Below are 20844 nucleotides of genomic sequence, written 5' to 3' on the forward strand. Positions count from 1 at the left end.
GGCTGGGCTTCTCGGAGGAGCCGTGCTGGCGAGTGAGGGGGGGGTAACAGCCACGCTTGGGGGTCAGCAGCCCATTCCTCCCAATACAGCAGACTCCCACTCCCTCCTCTCTGCCTCAACACTGACCTCCCACCAGGGAGCCTGTCTAGAAGGTTCTCCTCCTGGCCTGCCCTTCAAATTCCAGCAGCAGCTTCCTGTCCTGGGGGAAATCTGGGTCCTCTAGGGAGAGCCCCGCCACCCCGCGTGCTTCTTCAGAGCCCCTCTGTGTACTGCTGTACTATCCCCCACCTTGGTCGCAGGGAGGGAAGGCACGAGGGTCTGGCAAGCCCCACCACCCCCAGCACTACGGCTAACACAGGCAGGTGTTCTACAAACACAGGCAAGCGGACTAGGAAGCCGCGGCCCTGGTCTAGGATGACACCCACCGTAGAGGCTCCAGGTGGGGGCATGGCGGGGGGCAGTGCTGGGGGGGCTTGGTCCTCCCCCGGCGAGGGGGCCTCGGCCCCAGGGCTAGGGACCTGCTCCGTCGGGGGGGCCGTGGCCACGTTGTTGTTGTCATCTTCGGCAGGTTCGGTCGTTTGGCGGGTGCTCTGGGGACAGATGAGGCCCTCCGGTTCGGGGGAAAGGAGCTCGTTGTCATTGGCGTCCGAAGACGGGGCTGGCTCAGCGAGGGGCGGGGCTGTGGGCTGGGCAGGGCTGGCCTCTCCCAGGTTCCCATTGGTGGCGTTTCCGTTGTCCACGTCGGCCAGCGTGCCCATGAAGTCCTGCGAGGGGCTAGGCTGGTAGAAAGGGGTGCCCTCCATGCCCCCCGCCAGGGTGTTGAAGCGCTGGTACAGCAGCTTCTGGATGTTGGGCCCGCCGGGGCCCTCAGGCTCGGTGATGGAGCTGCGCTTCTTCAGGGGCCGCGGCGCGTTGGCCAGCTTCCGGCGCAGGGCCTCCAGGTCGGCGTCGCTCTGGTAGCGCAGCGGCGAGTGCACAATGGGGGTGAGCTTGGTGGGGCTGAGCGGCCGCGGCAGGCTCTCCACGGCGCCTGTGCCCGCGCTGCCGTCTCCGGGCGGCGCAGGGCTGTCCTGCTCTGGCTCTTTCTCAGCGCTGTCTGAAGGTGGTTGGGACTGCGACGTGCTTGTGGCCAATGACCCGTGGAGAAACGGCAACGGCGACGGGGATGTCGAGCCGGAGGGCAGCACAGGTTTGCCATACACTGGAGGAGACACGGAGGGCGGGGGCCGCAAAGCTCCTGTGACTGCAGGGCCGTGGCGCGGCTGTGGCCCATCGTCAACCCCCAGGAACCCTCTGATCACACAGCCCCTCCCTCTGCGGACTCCTTCTGGAAGGCAGACCGTCCCTCTCACTGGTTTCTACTGTTGGGCTTCCAGACTCTACGTTTTTTTCAAACGAAAAGAAGTGGTTGCAGACCCGGCCTCCCCACTCCAAACCAACCCTCCTTGTTTCCTGGCCAAGGAGGAAGACACCATCCCCGAACACCATCTGCCCCTCAGGTGGTCTCGTGCCGTGGAACACAGGAAGGCTCTGCCTGCCAGCAGAGGAGTGGTCGAGAAGGGAGCCAGAGCCCTGCTACAGCAGAGCTTCCGCACAGTGAGCTTCTGCCGGGGCTCAGGTAGCCGGGCCCTCCCAGGAGTCTGGAAGCTGCGGCCCACGCCCAAGAACGTGTGACGAGGTCCAAGCCCAGCTGTGCCTCGTAAGACCCTGCTGTGCAGGTCACAGTCCCCACCTGCCCTAGGATGGGAGGGACTAGGCTCTGTTCTCTGCCCCTCACCACGGCCGGGCTCTTCTGCCCCGCAGGCTCTACAGCAGGGCTCCACCAGCAGCAGACACACCCTTGCCTCATGTCCAAGGGCTTGGCTCAGTCTCTGCCAGGTGGCCAGGAGGACCACATCAGGGCAGAGCCCCCACCAGGCCCTGGAAAGCACACGTTTCCACGAAGCAGGAGAAAATGAAGCATTTCTGGGAGCCGGGCTTCCCGAGTACAGCAGGTGCTTCGAAAGGAAGGGAGAGCTTCCCACGCGAGCCCGCTGCAGAGCGGCCCGGCGCATGCCCTCCTCCACCCCAATCCCACATGGACATCTAAGGCCACACTGTACGCAAGAACCCAAGCTTTAATCCTAAACAGTGCGTGGTCCACACGTACGGCTATGGGTTGGCATTTTAAGTCTAATATGTTGGCCCCAAGAGAAGAGTATGAACCCACCATACCTGCTTTCACAGACTTATTTAAGGTGCTGTGCGCTGCTGGCTGGTAATTCTTAGGAGGTGTAGCTTGCTGGAGGTACATGGAGTATATGGAACTTGAATTCACTGTCTGGGGTCCTTTCCTGGGGGACTGTGGCCTTGACCCTTTATCAGCCAGAAAGGGCCTAATAGCCACAGTCAGTGGGAGGTCAGGTTTGCTGTCTCCAGCTGGAAAGGCAGGCAGCCCCACCGGCGGGTACGTGGGACTCGGTGGCACAGAAATCCTCTGCTGGATCTGCTGTGAGGAGCCCGGCGGGGGGCCGCTGACTGCAGGGGGCAGCGGGCCGGGTTTCTGCCGACCGGGCAGGCCGGCGCTAGGCCTGGGCAAGCTGCCTTCCTTCCTCCTCTCCAGCGAGTTCGTGGAGCCTGGGCCCACAGGCGCAGGACTCGGGTACGTCCCATAGCTCGGAGGCGGCTGCTTGCCGACACCAGGGATTGGGGGTGGCACTTTACCCATCTCCATGCCCTAAATTTAGATGTTAAGAAGAAAAACAAAGTCACCCTTTGAAAAGTTAAGCATATTTCTATCCACAGTCACAAGAGGATACAAAGTAGGACTTGTAATCCTTCCAATCTGCATGTGACTGGGCACAGCCACGCTGCAGGACTCGGAGGTGGCAGGCCGGAAGCGCACCGACACAAGCACTTACACCGCACGCCATGCGGGCCCCGAGCCTCCTCAGACTGGCTCGTGTTTAGACAAGGGTTAATTGGCCTCATGAGACCCCTCACCCCTTACGTGAAGACAAAGGCCGAATGGGGACACAGTGAGGATCTTACTGGTGTTTTGTGATAAAGACAAACAGCCTACCAGCTTCTCTGTGGCTCCTAAAGTTGACAAGGGCGCCGGCTGGCTGGAAACGGCCCCCTGCTTGAGGGGGCCCTCCACGCTTGAGTCCTTCCAGTCTGCACCGGCAACCTGCGTGGGCTTTGCCGAAGAGCTGGAGTTTTGCTTCAGTGCTGGCCAGTTTCCATCATTGGCTTGAAGAGAACACAGCATTTGAGTACAACCCTTCCTGGGATTAGCTGAACTAATCTAAGAATAACCCCTTACCAGAAGCAAGGATCACCTTCTGGGTGACCACACTGGCCGGCAGTTTCATGAGCCAGTGGCAGAGCACCCATCCCCGCGCACGGGTGGGCACACGGCAAGCCGGAGGATGGCATGTGCTGGCCAGCATCGCTTTCACGTGCACAGAGACTCGATGGCTGTGCACGGGGCTGCTGCGACACTGGCGAGGGGCCAGGGGACCGTGGAAACTTCCTAGGTCCCTATCTAAATACAGGTCAAATCTGCTGCATCAACACCAAAAAGTAAGCATCACCACTTACTTTTCCAACTTGACTTATAAAACCAATTACATACAGCAACTGAAAAATTTTGTCTTTTGACTTTTTAACAGGTTTGACCCGTACCACATACATGGTAAAAGAAAAATTTACCTTTAATCTGTTAGAATAATTCAAGATCACAAGAAGCCGGTACAAGTTCCCACTGATTGGAGCAGCAAGCTATCATTCCATCGCAGTGATTGGAAAGCTAGCAGAACCCATGTTTTAGGAAAGCCACTGAAAAGCTGTTTTTTTTTTCCCCTTAAACAAGCATTTTCCAAACTGAGAAAGGCTGCAGAAGCAATCTCTCCTAGCAGTCACAGTGACATAAAGTAGTGACAGCGTCTGCAGGGGTCAGGTTATAGCCTCTGACTCAGGCTCCCGTTCGTCTCCAGGGCAGGCACTGGTGTGGGACTAGACCGAAGTGGAGAAACCCCAGCTGTCAGCCACATGGGACAGAGAGAAGTCAGAAGGGACTGTCTGGGGCCTTCTAACAGGAACAGCACCTCTTTCCTCAGCCCACCCGCCAGCACGAGCAGGTGGGGACAAGGCAGAAGCAGTGGGAGATCACTCAACCTCAAAACAGGGCTGTGAGAAGAGCTGTGACTCACGAGACAGGAGGAGGAGAAGCTCCCGTGCACTCTGACCGCAGGTACGGACAGCGGCTCCTGTGCAGTGAGGGGGGCAGAGCCTCAGGGCGCCCTGTGGCACCCAGTCAGGGGTGCCCTCCTGTGGCTCCAGGCAGCAGGATCCAGAAAGTTCCGACCAGGCTGCAAGGGTGCTGGTGAGGCATTCCAAGGCCCCGGTCCGAACCACCCCCTTGCTCTGCGTGATCGGTCAGCCTCTTCCGGGCAAGAAGCACGTGCGCCTTCATGTCCCGTACTTCAGAAGTGGGGGATATGGGGGCGCCTGGGTGGCTCAGTAGGTTAAGCCTCTGCCTCAGCTCGGGACATGATCTCAGGGTCCTGGGATCGAGCCCCGCATCGGGCTCTCTGCTCAGCAGGGAGCCTGCTTCCTCCTCTCTCTCTCTCTGCCTGCCTCTCTGCCTACTTGTGATCTCTCTCTGTCAAATAAATAAATAAATAAAATCTTTAAAAAAAAAAAAAGAAAGAGAAATGGGCGATATGTGGGCCAGAAGCACGCGGGTCCCCACGGACACTCAGCGGTGGCCATGCCGGGCTGACGGGGAAACAAACAGCGCCCCAGCAGACTCAGGAGCAGGGGGACCAGCCCCGGGGTCTCAAGGAGAGTGGCCAGCCAGCCGTTTCTGAAATCCACGGCCATGGGGGTTCTACGGAAATCAACCACAGAGGGACTGTGGATGGAACTGGGAGTTTCCTTCTTCAGGATGAGGCAGGGGTGCAAAAGCAAAACTCTGTTTTTCCTTCTTTCCTTCCTGTTTTTCTGTAAATTTTGTCTTCCTTATAAAGGATTATAAAGGGACAGTTCCCTTCAAGCATGACTGGAGTTTCTTGTATAGGAGCTACATCCAAAGTCTTTAACAACTCAGGAAATCATCTTAATTTCTTCCAAACCAAACTGACAATGCCTTGCTGTGCTGGCATCTGGCGACCCAGCCCTGAGGAGGAGCCCGTGTGTGAGGCCCAGCCCAAACCTCACACCTGCCTGTGGAAGGAAGTGCGTGCGGCATTTCCCTCAAATCTAGATGGGACGAGCAGACCTTCATCAGTTTGGAAAACAAATGATTGCTGGGTTAGCGGCATCAGAGAGGCCGGAGACCCCACGGGGCCGGCCAGCCGACGTACGGTTTGCAAACGGGTCTGCAGAGCGCCCTGAGGAGCCGCAGTCAGGCCCGACGTCGAGGTCTGATACTGTCCACGAGCTGGTCACTTTGGGCTTCCCGTGGCCATCTGTGTGACACGGAACCACAAGGACAGTCGACAGTGTGAGTCCGAGTCCCCATGGGGAGACCGCTCCTCCCAGCTCCGCGCCTGGGCTGACCTTCCCCGGCGTGGGGGGCACAGCTTGAGTCCAGTCAACCTGCACAGCAGCGGAAAGACCTAGGCTGCGGCTAAACTTCTGAGGGACTCGTTCTCCAGGTTCCGTAAGGGTGTCTCTTCCAGGCAACCCCTGTGAGGCGGCCTGGCACACCCCCCAAAGAGCGGGGATCGGGAGGTGTCCTCGGCTCGGGAAGTGTTCAGAGGGGGTCAGCAGCGAAGGAGCCGGCTGTGCCCACTATCCACTGTGGGAAACAGACAGCCCTCCACTCCCACCACAGAGTGGTCCAAACTCCAAGTCACGGCTTCCCCAGGAAAGCTGCCATTAGCGCTTCGCACGGACCAGGCACTCTGAGTGGCCGCCGAGACACGGCCCCAGACAGAGCTGAGCCGGGGTGCGCGGCCCCTCCTGCCTGGGTCAGAACCAGCCCCGTGGCCCCCGCCAGCGTGGGAGAGCTGCTGAGACCGGGTGCCGGCCAGGAGGCCACAGGCACACTGAAGACTGCACAGATGCACCGACAGCCCCCAGCGTAGCCCAGGACTGGCGTCCTGAGGGAAGGAGCGCCGTCCTGTCGGGACCGCGCCCCAAGATTCCGTGCGCTGCTGGGGAAGGCCACAGCCCAGCAGCCAGACAGTCTCCCTGCAAACAAGTGCTGCCTTCTTCTGAGAAAGGAGAGCAGACTCTCGCCGGGGAGCCCGACCTGCCCTTGGCTAGGAAGCAGTCCAGCAGGAGAGCTACGCTAGCACAGTGCTGGTGCCGGTCATGCGGAGGGCCGACGCGACTGTCGGCTTCTGCATCGCTTATGACGGTGCTGAGCGGGGAAAGCGAGCGCAGCTCTCGTGCACTGTTCACGGACAGGCCGCGCCTCTACCGGGGAGCGGCAGGTCTGCCCGCGGTGCGAGAGGATGCGGTCTGAAGTAATTCGTGTTTTGAAAAGCCACAGAGTAAAGACGTTTGGCTCAGTTTAGGGTCATATTATTACTAGGGTGGCACACAGCTCCCAAACCGGCCAGAAGACAAAGTGCCCTGGGGGAGACAGAGTGTGGGCGGAGCCCGGGGTGCACTGTGGGGACCTCCTCCGAGGCTGCTGACCTCCAGGGCTCTCCCCCAAGACGAGGACGCAGGCCACTCACCGGATTTGGATCTTCCGTGGGCAGCGCTCGAGGCAATGGTGAGAGACTGGGGCTTTATGGGGTCCCCCGGGACAGAGTAGCTACCCGCGCTGGGCACCTGGATGTAAGGCCCCACCGCAGCCACCCTGCCAGGCGTGCCCAGCGGCGACTGTGGGGACGACGTGCCATTCACCCGGCTCAGCTGCAGAACAGGAAGAAACAAGAGTTAAGGTTCTAAGTAAAAAGAAATCACACGCCTAGTGAGACAGTCTGCTCTCATGTGAACCACTCATTAAATCATGTGCCCAACTGAGGAAGCCCCGTCATCTGAGCCACCGGTATGTAGAATGGCCAAGTGCTGAAAGGAGGGCCACACCCCCCAGTCCCACAGGATTGAACCTCTCTGAGCCCCCCACCGTCTGTGAGCTAGGACAGACAGCAGCTGACAGCAGGGCAGCACGGCTTCCCAGGACATCTCCACGGAGCCCTCTCTACTGGGAGATACTCTCTGTCCCCTAGGTGGGCAGAGGCGTCGGTCACAGCCTGGGCTCTGAGCTGCCTTCAAATCCTGCTTTGCCACTCACTGTGCTGCCCTGGGCCAGTGCAATGACTTTGCCTCTCTAACCCTCTGTGCCCCTGTCTGTAGAGTCGAGATACGGCTTCTTGTAAGGACTGAACAAGCCATGCTGGGCACAATGACCAGGCCTGGCACCCGGCAAGGCTTTGGCCAGTCCCGAAGACAATTCTGCCATTCTCAGCAAGGACACGGCGCTACAGCCAACAACAGTGATCACGTGATGCTGACAACATGAGGGTCCATAACAGGGACTGACCCGGAGAGTCACTGACACCTCAGGGGCCCCCAAATAGGGGATCCTATTTGGATGAGAGATCCATAACCTCTTATGATTGCAAAATTCTGCATACGTGAGCATGCGTCATTTTGGGGAGAGGGTCCAGGACTTTCCCAACTGCCCAAAGGTGCTTAGGAACTTTGGGTGGAGATGCATGTATGCTGCGGCACCACCTTCTTCACAGAGATCACTTGCAGAGTCCCCTGGGAGGCAAGAAGGAACGTGTACCCAGCCGTCTGTGACACTCAACTTTATGTGTCAGCTTGCTGAGGCCACGATACCCAGAGGTTTGGGCAAACGTGTCTGGAGGTTGCTGTGAGGATATGCTTAGCTGAGACTTTTACAGCGACAGACTCAAGGGAAGCGATCACTCTCCATGACGCAGGCCTTCGGTGAAGGGCCTTGGGAGACAAAGACTGAGGTGCTGGGACAAGGAGGGAACCGGGCCTGCAGGTGGCCCGCCGATGGGAGCAGTGGCACGTGTGGTCCCACGTGTCCAGGCTGCGGGTAGCAGGGGTGCGCCCTCTGTGAGCCCATCACTCCGACTCCATCTCCGCACCCACCCGGCCCTCTCCCCCTGCCCCCTTGTTCCGTTTCCCTAGCGCCCCGACTGCCAGAGTGCGCAGCCGAAGAGTGCCGGGTGAGCGGGCGTGGACAGCACACACACTTCCCCTCCCACGGCCTCGTTCTGCTCACCGAGACAAAAAGGAAAACCATTATTTGGAGAACAGAGTTACCCGGGTTACCCACTGACCCTCTGGTTAAAAACACGATCAGACTGATTTCAGAGAAGAGCTTTCACCTGTCACCACTGAATAGGACACTCAAACAAGGGGCAAGTGCCCTCCTCCGGCACCTCCTAACCAGCCCCCCAGCAGGCCCCTGCCCCTGGCTAAGCTCCAGAGCCCACATTCACTTCCCGAGAGCTGCTTAGTGCCGCAGAGGCTGACAAGAGGCCACCTGTCACCCTGTGAAAGCACCGGTTATGGAGCGTGGGTGGGGAGCGATGTCCCGCTGACAGCCCGCCCCTTCCGATCCTAATGCCGCCAGTGGAAGGCAGGCCAGGTGCCACGTGCGGCCAGACTTGGCGCACAGGGGTCCCTTCTCCCACACGCTCTCGGGGAGCTCGTGCTCGCTCTAGTGCCGACAGTGATGGTAGGACGTGGGGGCACCCGGCCCGGTAAGGGGGTTAGGGGAAGGGGCCGCAGGCCTTGGGACTTGTGTGTTCTACTGAAGCTGCAGAAGCAGCGAGGTCACGGCTGGGAAGATTCCCGTGTTGCAGTGAAAACAGCAGAGAAGGAGAACAGTGTGAGTGACACCTTCCTACAGTTCCATTTCCAGTGAAAAATGACCTTGCTGTCTGTATCAAGCAAAAGACTAGAATCCTTAAAACTATCATCCTTGAAGAATCAGAGTAGGGTAGAAGGGACTTTCATATTTTCCTTCAAGTATTTCTGTACTGTCTTAATTTTTCAGGGTATTTATTACCTTTGAAATACCACATGAAAGTTTTTAAAAAACACTAGCCCTCAGTTTGCTTCCTATGATCAAGAGAGTCTTATGGGGGCACCTGGGTGGCTCAGTCGTAAGTGGCTGCTTCGGCTCAGGTCATGATCCCGGGCTCCTGGGATCGAGCCCCGCATCAGGGTCCCTGCTCAGCGGGAAGCCTGCTTCTCCCTCTCCCACTCTCCCTGATTGTGTTCCCTCTCTTGCTGTGTCTCCCTCTGTCATATAAACAAAATCTTTAAAAAGGCGGGGGGGCGGTGTCTTCTGGTTTGCTTCCCTCTCCGGTTTCATCTTCTTTCATTTTTTCCTCTGTGATCCTCTGCTTCCTTTTTTCTTAAATTCCACATATCACTGAGATCCTACGATAACTGTCTTTCTCTGATCGATGTATTTAGCTTAGCAGACGGAGGGCTGCTGGAGGGGAGAGGGGTAGAGGGATGAGGTAACTGGGTGATGGACACTGGGGAGGGCAGGTGTTATTATGAGTACTGGGTGTTACGTAAGACTGATGAATCACAGACCTATACCCCTGAAACAAATACATGTTAATTAACTGAATTTCAATTTAACAAAACAAGCACTAATCCTTTACATAGCACTTTGCTTGGAGGTTTACAAAGCCCTCCCACAGGCTTATTCTAACATCCCACATGATGACTGCTGGGGCAGGTAGGACATACGAGTTTACAGGAAGGACACGTGTCTACACAGGTCAGGGAGTGTGCCCACATGGCACAGCGTATAGTGGCAGAGTGGGACAAGCCGGGGCTGCAATGCCAGAGCCACAACCCCTCCATGGAGGGGACAGAACTGCACAGGGCAGGGGGCGGGGGGCCAGGGAACACCAGCTGTGGCTGTAGACAGAGGCAGTTGGGATTCCACCCACCAGGAAACAAACGCGGCTTTGGAAGGAGAGCCTTTAGCTGCTGCCATTTTTATGTATGTTTCATCAGCTGTGGCAAATGGGGGCTGCAAAATGCCATCCCAGTGAAGACGTGCCCCTGCACGTCCTAGTTCATCTCACACAAATATTTTCTCTCTCACATGCCTGAATTTTCTTCCCATAGAGACGCTCACGCAGCTCACTGATCCGCTTGTCCATCACGGCCACTTCCATGTTGCGTTTGTTCAAGAGCTCCTTCTGCTGCTGGAGCTTTGAAGTCTGTTCCTGGTTAAGCTGGTTACGAATCTGCAAATTACAAAATACAACTTTTATGATTTGTATTAAACAGTCATATGCTTATTCGCAGAGAAAGCAAAAGAAAAGGAAAGAAGAAAAAGCAACATCAGACACTTATGTGTATTTATGCACGTGTGTACGCCGTCGCCCATGCGCTGAGCAGCCTACAGGTACCACACAGATGGGGCTGGGACAGAGCTCTTCTGTCTCTACAAACACACACGTTCTTGGGAGCACCTGGAGCAACTCATGCCCGTGATGACTGCAGGAGACCCTGGGAATGGTGTGTCACGGACACCCCCCACCCCGGGCACATTCTCTAGGAACCCAAGCACAGGTGTGCGCCCCACTGCACACAGTCCACTGAACGAGCGCCTTAGGCAGAGGCAGCAGGAAATTCAGGGAGGACGACCTTGCTTGTCCACTGGGATGCACGGCTATCATTCTAGCGGGCCGCAGCCAGCACTTAAAAATGAAGCACAGGGGCGCCTGGGGGGCCCAGTGGGTTAAGCCTCTGCCTTTGGCTCGTGTCATGATCTCAGGGTCTTGGGATCAAGTCCCACATCGGGTTCTCTGCTCTGCGGGGAGTGTGCTTCCTCCTCTCTCTCTGCCTGCCTCTATCCCTACTTGTGATCTCTCTGTCAAATAAGTAAATAAAATCTTTAAAAATAAATAAAAATTAAAAAAAAGAAGAGCCACAGAAGGCATCAGCGTGCATGATACACACAAGGTTAAGTCTTGTGAAGCTCTCCCGGGTGCACACGTGTGCTAGAACACACATTTGCGTGTGTGCACCGGACTGGAGGCAGTGCACCGTGAGGTCCAAGTCGCAGTCAAAAAGCCTGGCAAATGGACACATATGAGTAAACTGACCACACCCATCACCCAAGATATCCTTAAAAACTGCCTTTTAACAATTGCTTAAAACATAAAAGAAGTCTTAAGTTCCTGTATTTTATTTCTCTGCATCTATGTTAGAGAACTTAACAGCAACAAAAGCAATTTTACTCTTTGTAATTTTATGTATATATACATATATATATATTTTAAGATTTTATTTATTTGACAGACAAGTAGGCAGAGAGGCAGGCAGAGAGAGACGGGGAAGCAGGCTCCCTGCTGAGCAGAGAGCCCGATGCGGGGCTCGATCCCAGCACCCTGGGATCACGACCCGAGCCAAACGCAGAGGCTTTAACCCACTGAGCCACCCAGGCGTCCTGTAATTATATATTTTCATTTCATAAAGCAATACAGTAACTTCTCTGGCAAGTGCTAATATAACTGCAAAACTTGTTTCTGGCTTCTGAATGCTTGTGTCCTCCCTAAAATTCGTGTGTTGTTCTAACATTTCAGGTGATCCCATGGGAGGTGGGGCCTTTGGGGGTGATCGGGCTGAGGTGAGGTCCTGAGGGCGGTGCCCCGTGATGGGATTAGCGCCCTTGTAAGAAGAAGGAGAGAAACCAAGCTGTGGGCACACAGCGAGAAGCCAGGAAGCAGACTCTCACCAGGAACCCAATCTTGGGACTCCCAGCCCCTGCGGCTGTGAAAAATCAACGTCTGTGCTTCAGTCCCCTGGGCTAGGAGGTCTGTCAGAGCAGCCCCAGCTGGGTGGGACAGAGACAGCTATCTCACCAAGACGCAGTGCACCCAGAAACCCTGAATATCATCTAAAGCTTAATTTTTTCCCTAGTTCATTACAATGCCAATTAAATTCTGTATTGAATTTCTGTACTGAAAACATGCTAGGTGGAAGATGCCTGTCACAAAAAATGACATACTGCATGGTTTCCTCACATGAAATTTCCAGAACAGGCAAATCCAGAGAGACAGAAAGATTCACGGTTGCTTAGGGGGTAGGGGTAGTGTGGTGACGGCAAAGAGGCACGTGGCTTCTTTTGGGGATGATGAAGATGTTCTAAAGCTGATCGTGGTGGTGGATGCAGAGCTCCAGTGAAGACACTAAAGCCCGCTTCCCAAGTACCCGGCATACGGACGAACTGTATGCCACGTGAATTATTTCTCAAAGCGGTTTTAAGAATTCCTTGTACTGAGTACAGTTTGTGCCTACTATTACCCTAGGATTCCTTCGCTTGTTTTCAGTTTCTGAGGCTTCCGCCCACACCGGGAAGAAAGCCTGAGAGATGTTTGACGTCACCGCTCCCCAGACCCAGCAGGTCACCTGGAGCTCCTGGCACAGTCTCTTCAGCTCCGCCGCCGCCGGTCCCGCCAGCCTGCCACTGTACGCCGGGAGCCCGCTCAGCTTGCCTCTCTTTAAATCTTCCAGCTGCTGACTGAGCTGATCAACTCGTAAAATCGCAGTCTGCACTTCCTGCTTCTTCTCCTGGAACATGGCGCTGAACCTTTCTATCTCAGCAGCTACAATTTCCCAGCGATAAAGAATAAAAAACATCATTTAGTTGATACGCTTTGTTTTCGTATCATTCTGTCATTTTGGCTCTGGGATTTTGTCTTCATTTCTATACATTCAACTCAGCTCCACCATCATCTATGGCCAGACCTTGGGGGGAGAACTGTGATACACAAAATCCAACACACTTTTCAACACGCCTCTGGAGCACAATGCGACTGCCCACTTGGCCGACTCCATGTGCACTGACGACCAGTCCAGAGGCTAGCCTGGCCAGGCCACTTAGGAATCTCAGTGCACCCAGAGAACAAAGAAAAGACTTCATAAGGGCAGGAATCCAAGTCTGTCTTGCCTGTTGACATAACACAAAGTAGGCACTAACTGAATTGAGAAAACAACAAAAAATCTATATGCTCAGGAAAAAAAGTGAGCATTTGTATGGTTTATCTTACTACCCAGATGAAGGTTAAGCTGTTCAATTACAACAGACCTTCATAATGCGCACACTCTTGTGGCCCTGCAGTCCTAGTCCAGAGGGCAGCTAATAAATGACAAATGTTACCAAGGCCCTTCCCAGACCATTTAACCTAACTGACCCCGTCCTTTTAGATGCAGGTAACAGAGCAAAGCTTCGGGGCACTTCCTATAGCAAGATCGGACACAGGTCTGTGTGAAAGTGTCCGGAGCTGGACTCTTTCATTTTATCCGTGCCCGAGTGTGGGTGCTGAGCAAGGCCGCGCAAGCGTACACAGATTGCCGTTCATAATTTTGCTGTAGTCTACTTGTCCTCTCATGGCACGAATTTTCTTCAGCTTATTTTCCTGGGCCTCGACTCGTTCTTTCAATTTCTGAAGCTTCTCGTTCTCAGAAATAGACTGCTGCTGGCGGCGTTCCTGCTGCTTTAGGAAGTGTAAGCGCTGCTCCTAGCAAGGGAGGAAACAGGGAACGGTGAGAACTGAAGACGCGGTCACCGTCGCACGTGAGAAAGGTCTGTGCGGCTCGCACCGGACCGCCCATCTGAATGAACGTTAGAGAAATGCCCTCGCCACCTTGCAAACACCAGCCCACACAGAACCGACAATGCTGGGCACACATCGGTGAGCGGTGGTGAGTGTGTGAAGATGTTTCCAGGTACCGTTGACCATGCACGCTGACCTGCACCGCTCAGCTAACTCAGACGCTTCCTCAGAACATCTCCCAGCAGGAGAACGTCAAGCCTGCGTGTCCCCTGCGTTCACACGACTTCCTCTCCTTCCTAGGTGGGAAGCCCTGTCCAGCCCTCGATTCCTGCTGTCAGGTTAACATTTCCTGCTGCCAGAAAGCAGCTTCCCAAGGTCCTTTAGTTACCTCTGAAAGGAAATGGGCACTGACCAGCATAGAGTCTTGTATCGAAAACAGACAAGGAGATCGGTAAGGAAATAACCCTCTGATTTGCTGAATTAACAATGGACAGTTAAGAAATGCCTGTTTTCTTTAGAGATAGTTTCTTCAAAACTCATGGAGCACTCTACAGTCAAATAAGGACAGGACAGGACAGTCCTAAAATAAGAGTTGTGTAATACTCTTCGATAGTCTTTCCGGATTCATGTGAAGACACACTTTGAGGGTAAGAGTCGACATGAAATACTCATGGTCCTACTCGTATGCATAGAACAGACCTGAGTAAGGAGGGGACTAAGTGTGATGATGCAGGAGTGACAGGATTCTAAGTCAGGAAACACGTACCTGATATGTAAAACACACACTTGTGCTAGCATTAACTTGTAATTCACACTGCTGAAAATGCCCAAGAATCTTTTTATTAGTAATACTCTTGGATCAATATTTGAAAAGGAAATAAAAAGGCAAACTAGAAAATGTTGTAATTGTGTAATACTATGTACATTTCACCTTAGAAATCTTGTTAATGGGATGAGATACTTCCCAATTTACTTAACTCTTGTCTTTAATTCTTGTAAATCCAAAAAACCTTGTAAGACAACTTCTAAAAACACGCCCAACTGATGCTGTTACATACCCACAAAACAGTGGCTAGTACAATGAAGTACATGTGGCCACCTGGTAAGTGAGAACATTTGGCTTTCAGGTCAATCTCTCTCTGAGAAAGCGACACGAACCCAGGCAGAAATGTTTTCATACCCTCTTGGTGTTGCAGTATTTCATAGCAGTTTCAGAACATTTGAGGTCATTACAACATGAATATTCTCCAGCACGCACGAGTAACAGATCTGATTTTTTTAGTCCATGACAAGAAAAATTTCAAATCTGGTTATAGCATTTCACTGACAAATGCAGAGCTCAGTATATAAAAAAAGCATTAACTGCTTGGTATCATAATAAACCAAACAAAGTCCATGCAGAGTGGCATGAGGGGAATCCTGGATAACCAACGGTCATTTTCTCAGGGGCCCCTGACCCGTGTCTTCACCCAAATTCCATCACCAGTTGGAGAACAAAGGTCAACCGTTTCCTACTCCGGGTTGTCTGAATAAGCGTGTGAAGGGTCTTGCTCTGATGCCCTCCCAACTTTCAGAAGCTACAACATTCAGTTCTCATTACAGAAGAGATCACAAAGACAGAAAGACATTATTTTCAGTACTTCCCATGACATGGTCCTACTTACAAGTGGAACCCACGAATGCAGGAACTCCAATCAAAAACAACCATTAAAGAACACCCTTTCTGAAAATTTCCCACCTCTGCTTTTGTAACTCACCTTGGCAACCAACATTTGCTGCTGATTTTCAATTTGCTGCTGCTGCCTGGCCGCCATATCCTGGAGCTCGGAGAGGGTGAGCTCGACACGTGCGCTTCCAACCTACAGGGAACAAAACGCGCTCAGGCTGCAATGGAGGTTTACCTGCAGAGCTGCACAACCGCTCTTCTCTAGTGTCAGAACACATAACACATCAGGATCTTAGAACCGCTTTCCTTCTAGAAGTTAGGATAATACAAATTAATTGTACAGAAAAACTTTTCTTGCTTGTTCAGCTTTTATTAAATAGCAGCTTTTTAAAATATGCCAGATACTGTATTAAAAAGGGACCCAACTTGTGGGAACGCAAACTGGTACAGCCACTGTGGAAAAGAGTATGGAGTTTCCTCAAAAAATGAAAAATAGAATCACCACTGGGGCACCTGGATGGCTCAGTCAGTTAAGTGTCCCAACTCTTGACTTCCACTCAGGTCATGGTCTCAAAACTGTGAGCTTGAGCGTTACATCAGACTCTGGGCTAAATATGGAGCCTGTTGAAGAGTCTCCCTCTCGGGCAACCCTCTTAGACCTCTCCCTCCGAGGGAGCTTCATACTATCACTTTGCTAGCGCTCAATAAACCTTGCCCGCCACAAAAACAAAAGCAAACAAACAAACAAAAAAGATTCTCCCTCTGCCACTGCCTCTCCCTGGCCCCCATCTCGTGCTCTCTTTCTAAGAAAATAAATAAAAAATAAAAATAGAACTACCATATGATCCATCCATCCATCCGTACGTACATACATACTATTTCACTACTGTGTAATCACCCAGAGAAAGTGAAAACACTAATTCAAAAAGATATATTGACCCCTATGTTTAAAGCAGTTTTATTTACAACAGCCAAGATACAGAAACAGCCCGAATGTCCATTGATAGAGGAACGCATAAAGCTGTAGTATACACATAATGGAACAGTACTCAGCTGTAAAAAAGAATGAAACTTTGCCATTTGCAACAACACGGATGGACTTAGTATAATGCTAAGTAAAATAAGTCAGAGAAAGACAAATATTATATGATTTCACTCATATGTGGAATTTAAGAAACAAAAGAACAAAGAACAAAAGAGACAAGCCCCAAACAGACTCTTAACTATAGAGAACAAACTGGCGGTTACCAGAGGGGAGGGGTAAACAGGTGATGTGGGAAGAGTGCAGTTACCCTGATGAGCGCCGGGTCACGGGCAGGACTGCTGAACCCCTATATCCACTTGAAGCTAACATAACACTATATGTTAATTATACTGGACTTTTTTCTTTTTTTTAAAGATTTTATTTATTTATTTGACAGACAGAGACAAGTAGGCAGAGGCAGGCAGAGAGAGAGAGGGAAGCAGGCTCCCTGCTGAGCAGAGAGCCCGACGCGGGACTCGATCCCAGGACCCTGAGATCATGACCTGAGCCGAAGGCAGAGGCTTAACCCACTGAGCCACCCAGGTGCCCTCTTTTCCTCTTTTTGGACTGATTATTTAAGGATATATTTGAATAAATGGGGATGTCAAATGTTTTGAGGAAACACAACCTACAAAGAGTGCAGGTGACTCCTGAGGACAAATGTCCTCTTCACCGCAGCCTGGTCTTGAGAAGCTGAAATATATGGAACATTCTAAAAATACAAATACCTCACTAAAAATGCCATATATACGGCTTAAACCAAGGACTGACCCATTATTGACAGAATTGTATCTGTGAAGTGAATACACAAAGGTAAGATCTAGAGGAGTGGCAACTGATGGCACTGGACGGCATGTCCCTGTCCTCTGTTCATGATGACAAGCCATAACACCAGGCGTTTCTATCATGCTCATCCTGTGTCACACACCGGACTAGGTACCCTCCATTAATGAGCCTGCCGTGAGCCTCACAGGGACACTCAGGGAAGCACTGCCGGAGGCCCAGGCCAGAGATGAGAGAACAAGCAGAGAGAAGCTGGCCCCGTGCGTCACAGGTGTGACGGCCCGCACGGCCGAGCAGGACGCGGGGCCCTTGTTCTCCACCAACAGGGCAGCACGCTCCTCTGGACCGCACACACGCCCTGCACGGAACTCCCCGCGTTACACACAGCGTATGGCCCGGTTTTAAACACGTCCATGTGGGGACAGGAGGAGCCCTGCGCTGGGTGAGGCATCATGGGGGAAGGTGAAGGGACACACACGGGGCACAGAACCACGAGGGGGCAGAGCTGCAGTCCCAGCCGCGCGTCCCTTCTCCCAGCCCCTTCCGCGCTAACCGTGGGGGCGCCAGTCTGCCCCCAGACCACACCACTCTCTGCTTCCAGGTTCATCTGTGCTCTCAGAACTCTTCCACCTTCCGCTCTTTGGTGACCCCCGTTCCGCTGACTCCAGGTCTCCCCATATCTTCAGATGTTCAAGCACGTTCTTGAAAAATGGAATCAGCATTTGTTCAACAATCTCCACTGGAACCCCCCGCCCCTTTTCAAGACCAGACACTGCAAACTGCCAAATACAGAGAGTTCCATTTGACGAGAAATTTGTTTATTCTACAAAAAAACAAAACAAAACAAAACAAAACGCCTGGCAGAACCATCAGAATGCCTGAACTTTGTTTTAACTCTAATAATAGGTTGCTAATTTCCACATACTAGATTTTCTAATCACTGTAACAGAAGGTATTTTTAGAAACCTCCAGAACTTTTACTTGTTAGAAGTATTTCTGACAAAAGAAAAGCTATGTCCATTCACCAACTCTTTCAATTTACATTAATTTCATAATTTTACAACTTAAAGAGTCTTTGGCTCTCCTCCCTATGCCAGTGGCTCATAGTACAATGAAAAGATCACAAGGAGACACTCAAATGCTCATGTTGTGTTGTTTATGGCAACACTAAACGGCTGTAATAATTCAGGAATATCTTCCATATATGCTAATATACACTGTAATTTTTTAAAAAGAAGAGATTTTATTTATTTATTTGACACAGAGAGATCACAAGTAGGCAGAGACGCAGGCAGAGAGAGAGGGGGAAGCAGGTTCCCTGCTGAGCAGAGAGCCCGACCTGGGGCTTGATCCCAGGACCCTGAAACCATGACTTGAGCCGAAGGCAGAGGCTTAACCCACTGAGCCACCCAGGTGCCCCTATACACTGTTATTTCAAAATATTGTATTGAATAGATCTTACATACAGAAAACTACATATTGTACAGCTTAATGAATCCTTTCAAAGTGAACATCCCTATGTAACTTTGTTTTTTCTTTTATATTTCATTTTAATTCCAGTAACAATTAACATAAAAAATAAGGACCTTTTCACAAATCCGCATGTCGTCCAGGGGCGGGTCTCTGGATGCTCGCTCTTCCCGCACACACGCTGCCCCGGCCAGCACCGGCCTGTGCGACTTCCCTGTCTTTCCAGTGGGTGAGAAAACCACCAGCCACCGTCAACTTGTAAGTCACCAAATACGCAACACATAACCTGTTAGCATATATTCCCTTAACTGTCCATTGTGAATATTAAACAAAAAGAAGCTCCACTTCAGTTATTTAAGAAAACGAAAACCTCAGTGCAAATTCAATCCTTTTATCAGGGGCCGATCACGGTGGCTTCTCTCCCGGCCAACTCGGGCCTCCTGGCGAGTTTCGATCCCGCGGACGCACTCGGGCTTCAAACCTGGGGCCGAATTCCCCGCTGCTTTCTCTTCGCAGCACGGAGCACGAAGTCAGACGGCGCTCCCTGTGCTCACGGAGTCCGTCCCGTCCCGCACGAGGTCCCAGAGGGGACGTGCCGCCTCCGCGAGCGGCAGAAGCGGCGCGGGCTCCCTGGGGGCAGCCCCGCGGGCCACGCAGAGGGCGCCCGTCCGTCCGCCCGCAGGGTCGCTACCGGCCCGGGCGCAGGCCCTCCCGCAGCACTGCACGTCAGCTCCGCACTCCGGGGAGAGCGTCCGTGTTCTCCCGCGCTCCCATCGCCCCCAACACACGTGGCCCCCCACCTCCCGGTCTAACGACCCCCGCCCCCGCCCCAACAAGAGCAGAGAAACACCGAGGCCTCTGCCGCCCCGCCCCCACGATCGCTTCTCCGGTCCTGTCCGCTGTCTCCAAACTTCCACAATCTACTCACAAAATGATAAATCGAGAGACTTACTGCTGTTACAATGCTTTTACACAAAATATTTTTTAAAAGATTATTCGTTTATTTAACTGGGAGAGAGACCACAAGTAAGCGGAGCAGCAGGCGGGGGTGGGGGAGAAGCAGGCCCCCTGCCGAGCGCCCTGAGAGCCCCACGCGGGACTCGATCCCAGGACCCCGGCGGGGCCATGACCAGAGGTGAAGGCAGAGACGAACCCGCTGAGCCGCCCCGGCGCCCCCCCCCCCCCAATGGACCTGATGGAAGGCTTCTCCCAGGGCTCCTCCTGGCCCGGCCCGCTGCGGGTCCTGCGCACCCGGCACCAAGTCACCCGGCCCAGGGCCCGGCCCCAGCGCCGACGAGGACCACAGTCTGCTGACCGGAGTCGTAAACCGGCCGCTCCCGCCCTCACGGCCCTTCGAGGCTGTGCAGCCGGCGCAGCCCAGCCCCAAGAGCCGGAGCCCCGCGTGCCCACTGAGCCGGCCGGCGCCCCCGCCTCGCCCGGCCTTTCCCGCTTTCCTGCGAGCCGCGGCAGGGCCATGCGACGGGCTCCTGGGAGCTGTCGTCGTCCGGACGCGGCACACGTGCCCCACAGGCCAGGACAAGGCGTGGCCCTCGCCACGCCAGACGCCGTCCGGGCCGCGGGGGCTCAGGTCAGAAGCAAGTGGAGCGCGGCTTCTCGCTGCTCGCGGGGAGCCTGCCCGACGGAGAAACGATCTCGCAACAGCAGCCATCAGGTCGCTCCTCAGATCGACCTCGAGCGCCAGCACCAGAGCCCAGTCCCCCTTATACTCACATGCGCGCCCGACAGCTTCGTGCCCGTCCCCGCGCGCAAGGGCCCTGACCGGAGCAGCCGAGCCGGCCCGCCGGAGCTCGCAGCAGCCGCAGGCAGCGCGCCTCCCCCCTCGGCCACTGGCCGAGTCGTCGCGGGAACCGCGGGGCTAAAATATGGGAACCGCGGGGCTGCAGGTAAAAGGATTCTCTTAAAACCTCCCTTCCCAAAACAACGAACCCAAGCGAGCAGCTAAGCCCTCTGTACATTATTCCTGACTTTACGAAAATTTCAAGTAAAGGCGTTATTTCACAACACTCCAAGTACCCAAACACAGCGGCACCTGGGCGGTCCAGCGTCTGCCTTCCGCTCATGTCATGATCTTGGGGTCCTGGGCTTGAGCCCTGGTCGGGTCCCTGCTCAGTGGGGAGTCCCTCTCCCTGGCCCTCAGCCCTCCTCCTGCTCATCCTGTCTCAAATAAATAATCTTTTTTTTTTTTATAAAGACTTTTAAAAAAATTTATTTGACAGAGAGAGACACAGCGAGAGAGGGAACACAAGCAGGGGGAGCGGGAGAGGGAGAAGCAGCCTCCTATGGAGCAGGGAGCCTGACCGCCGATCTCAGTACCCTGTGATCATGACCTGAGCCAAAAGCGGATGCTTAAGGACTGAGCC

General features: G+C 53.6%; 1 protein-coding gene across 9 annotated transcripts in view; it reads right to left on the bottom strand.

Moving 5' to 3' along the window:
- The window catches only part of PPP1R13B (protein phosphatase 1 regulatory subunit 13B), a 91556-nt gene that overhangs the window by 3449 nt on the left and 67263 nt on the right, over positions 1-20844 (bottom strand). For 5 of the 9 annotated variants that reach the window (XM_032345441.1, XM_032345439.1, XM_032345434.1 and 2 more), the window contains exons 5-13: positions 15278-15379; positions 13310-13484; positions 12373-12569; positions 10062-10202; positions 6675-6855; positions 5349-5453; positions 3062-3231; positions 2215-2716; positions 426-1201 (exon numbers count right to left, since the gene is read on the bottom strand). In XM_032345441.1, coding sequence (XP_032201332.1) covers positions 426-1201; positions 2215-2716; positions 3062-3231; positions 5349-5453; positions 6675-6855; positions 10062-10202; positions 12373-12569; positions 13310-13484; positions 15278-15379 — 2349 coding nt within the window. The remainder of the gene's footprint in view (positions 1-425; positions 1202-2214; positions 2717-3061; positions 3232-5348; positions 5454-6674; positions 6856-10061; positions 10203-12372; positions 12570-13309; positions 13485-15277; positions 15380-20844) is intronic. The other 4 variants (XM_032345435.1, XM_032345436.1, XM_032345437.1 and 1 more) reach the window with 2 other exon arrangements.

The sequence above is a fragment of the Mustela erminea genome, chromosome 5 (assembly GCF_009829155.1).
Source record: "Mustela erminea isolate mMusErm1 chromosome 5, mMusErm1.Pri, whole genome shotgun sequence".
Lineage (NCBI taxonomy): Eukaryota > Metazoa > Chordata > Mammalia > Carnivora > Mustelidae > Mustela > Mustela erminea.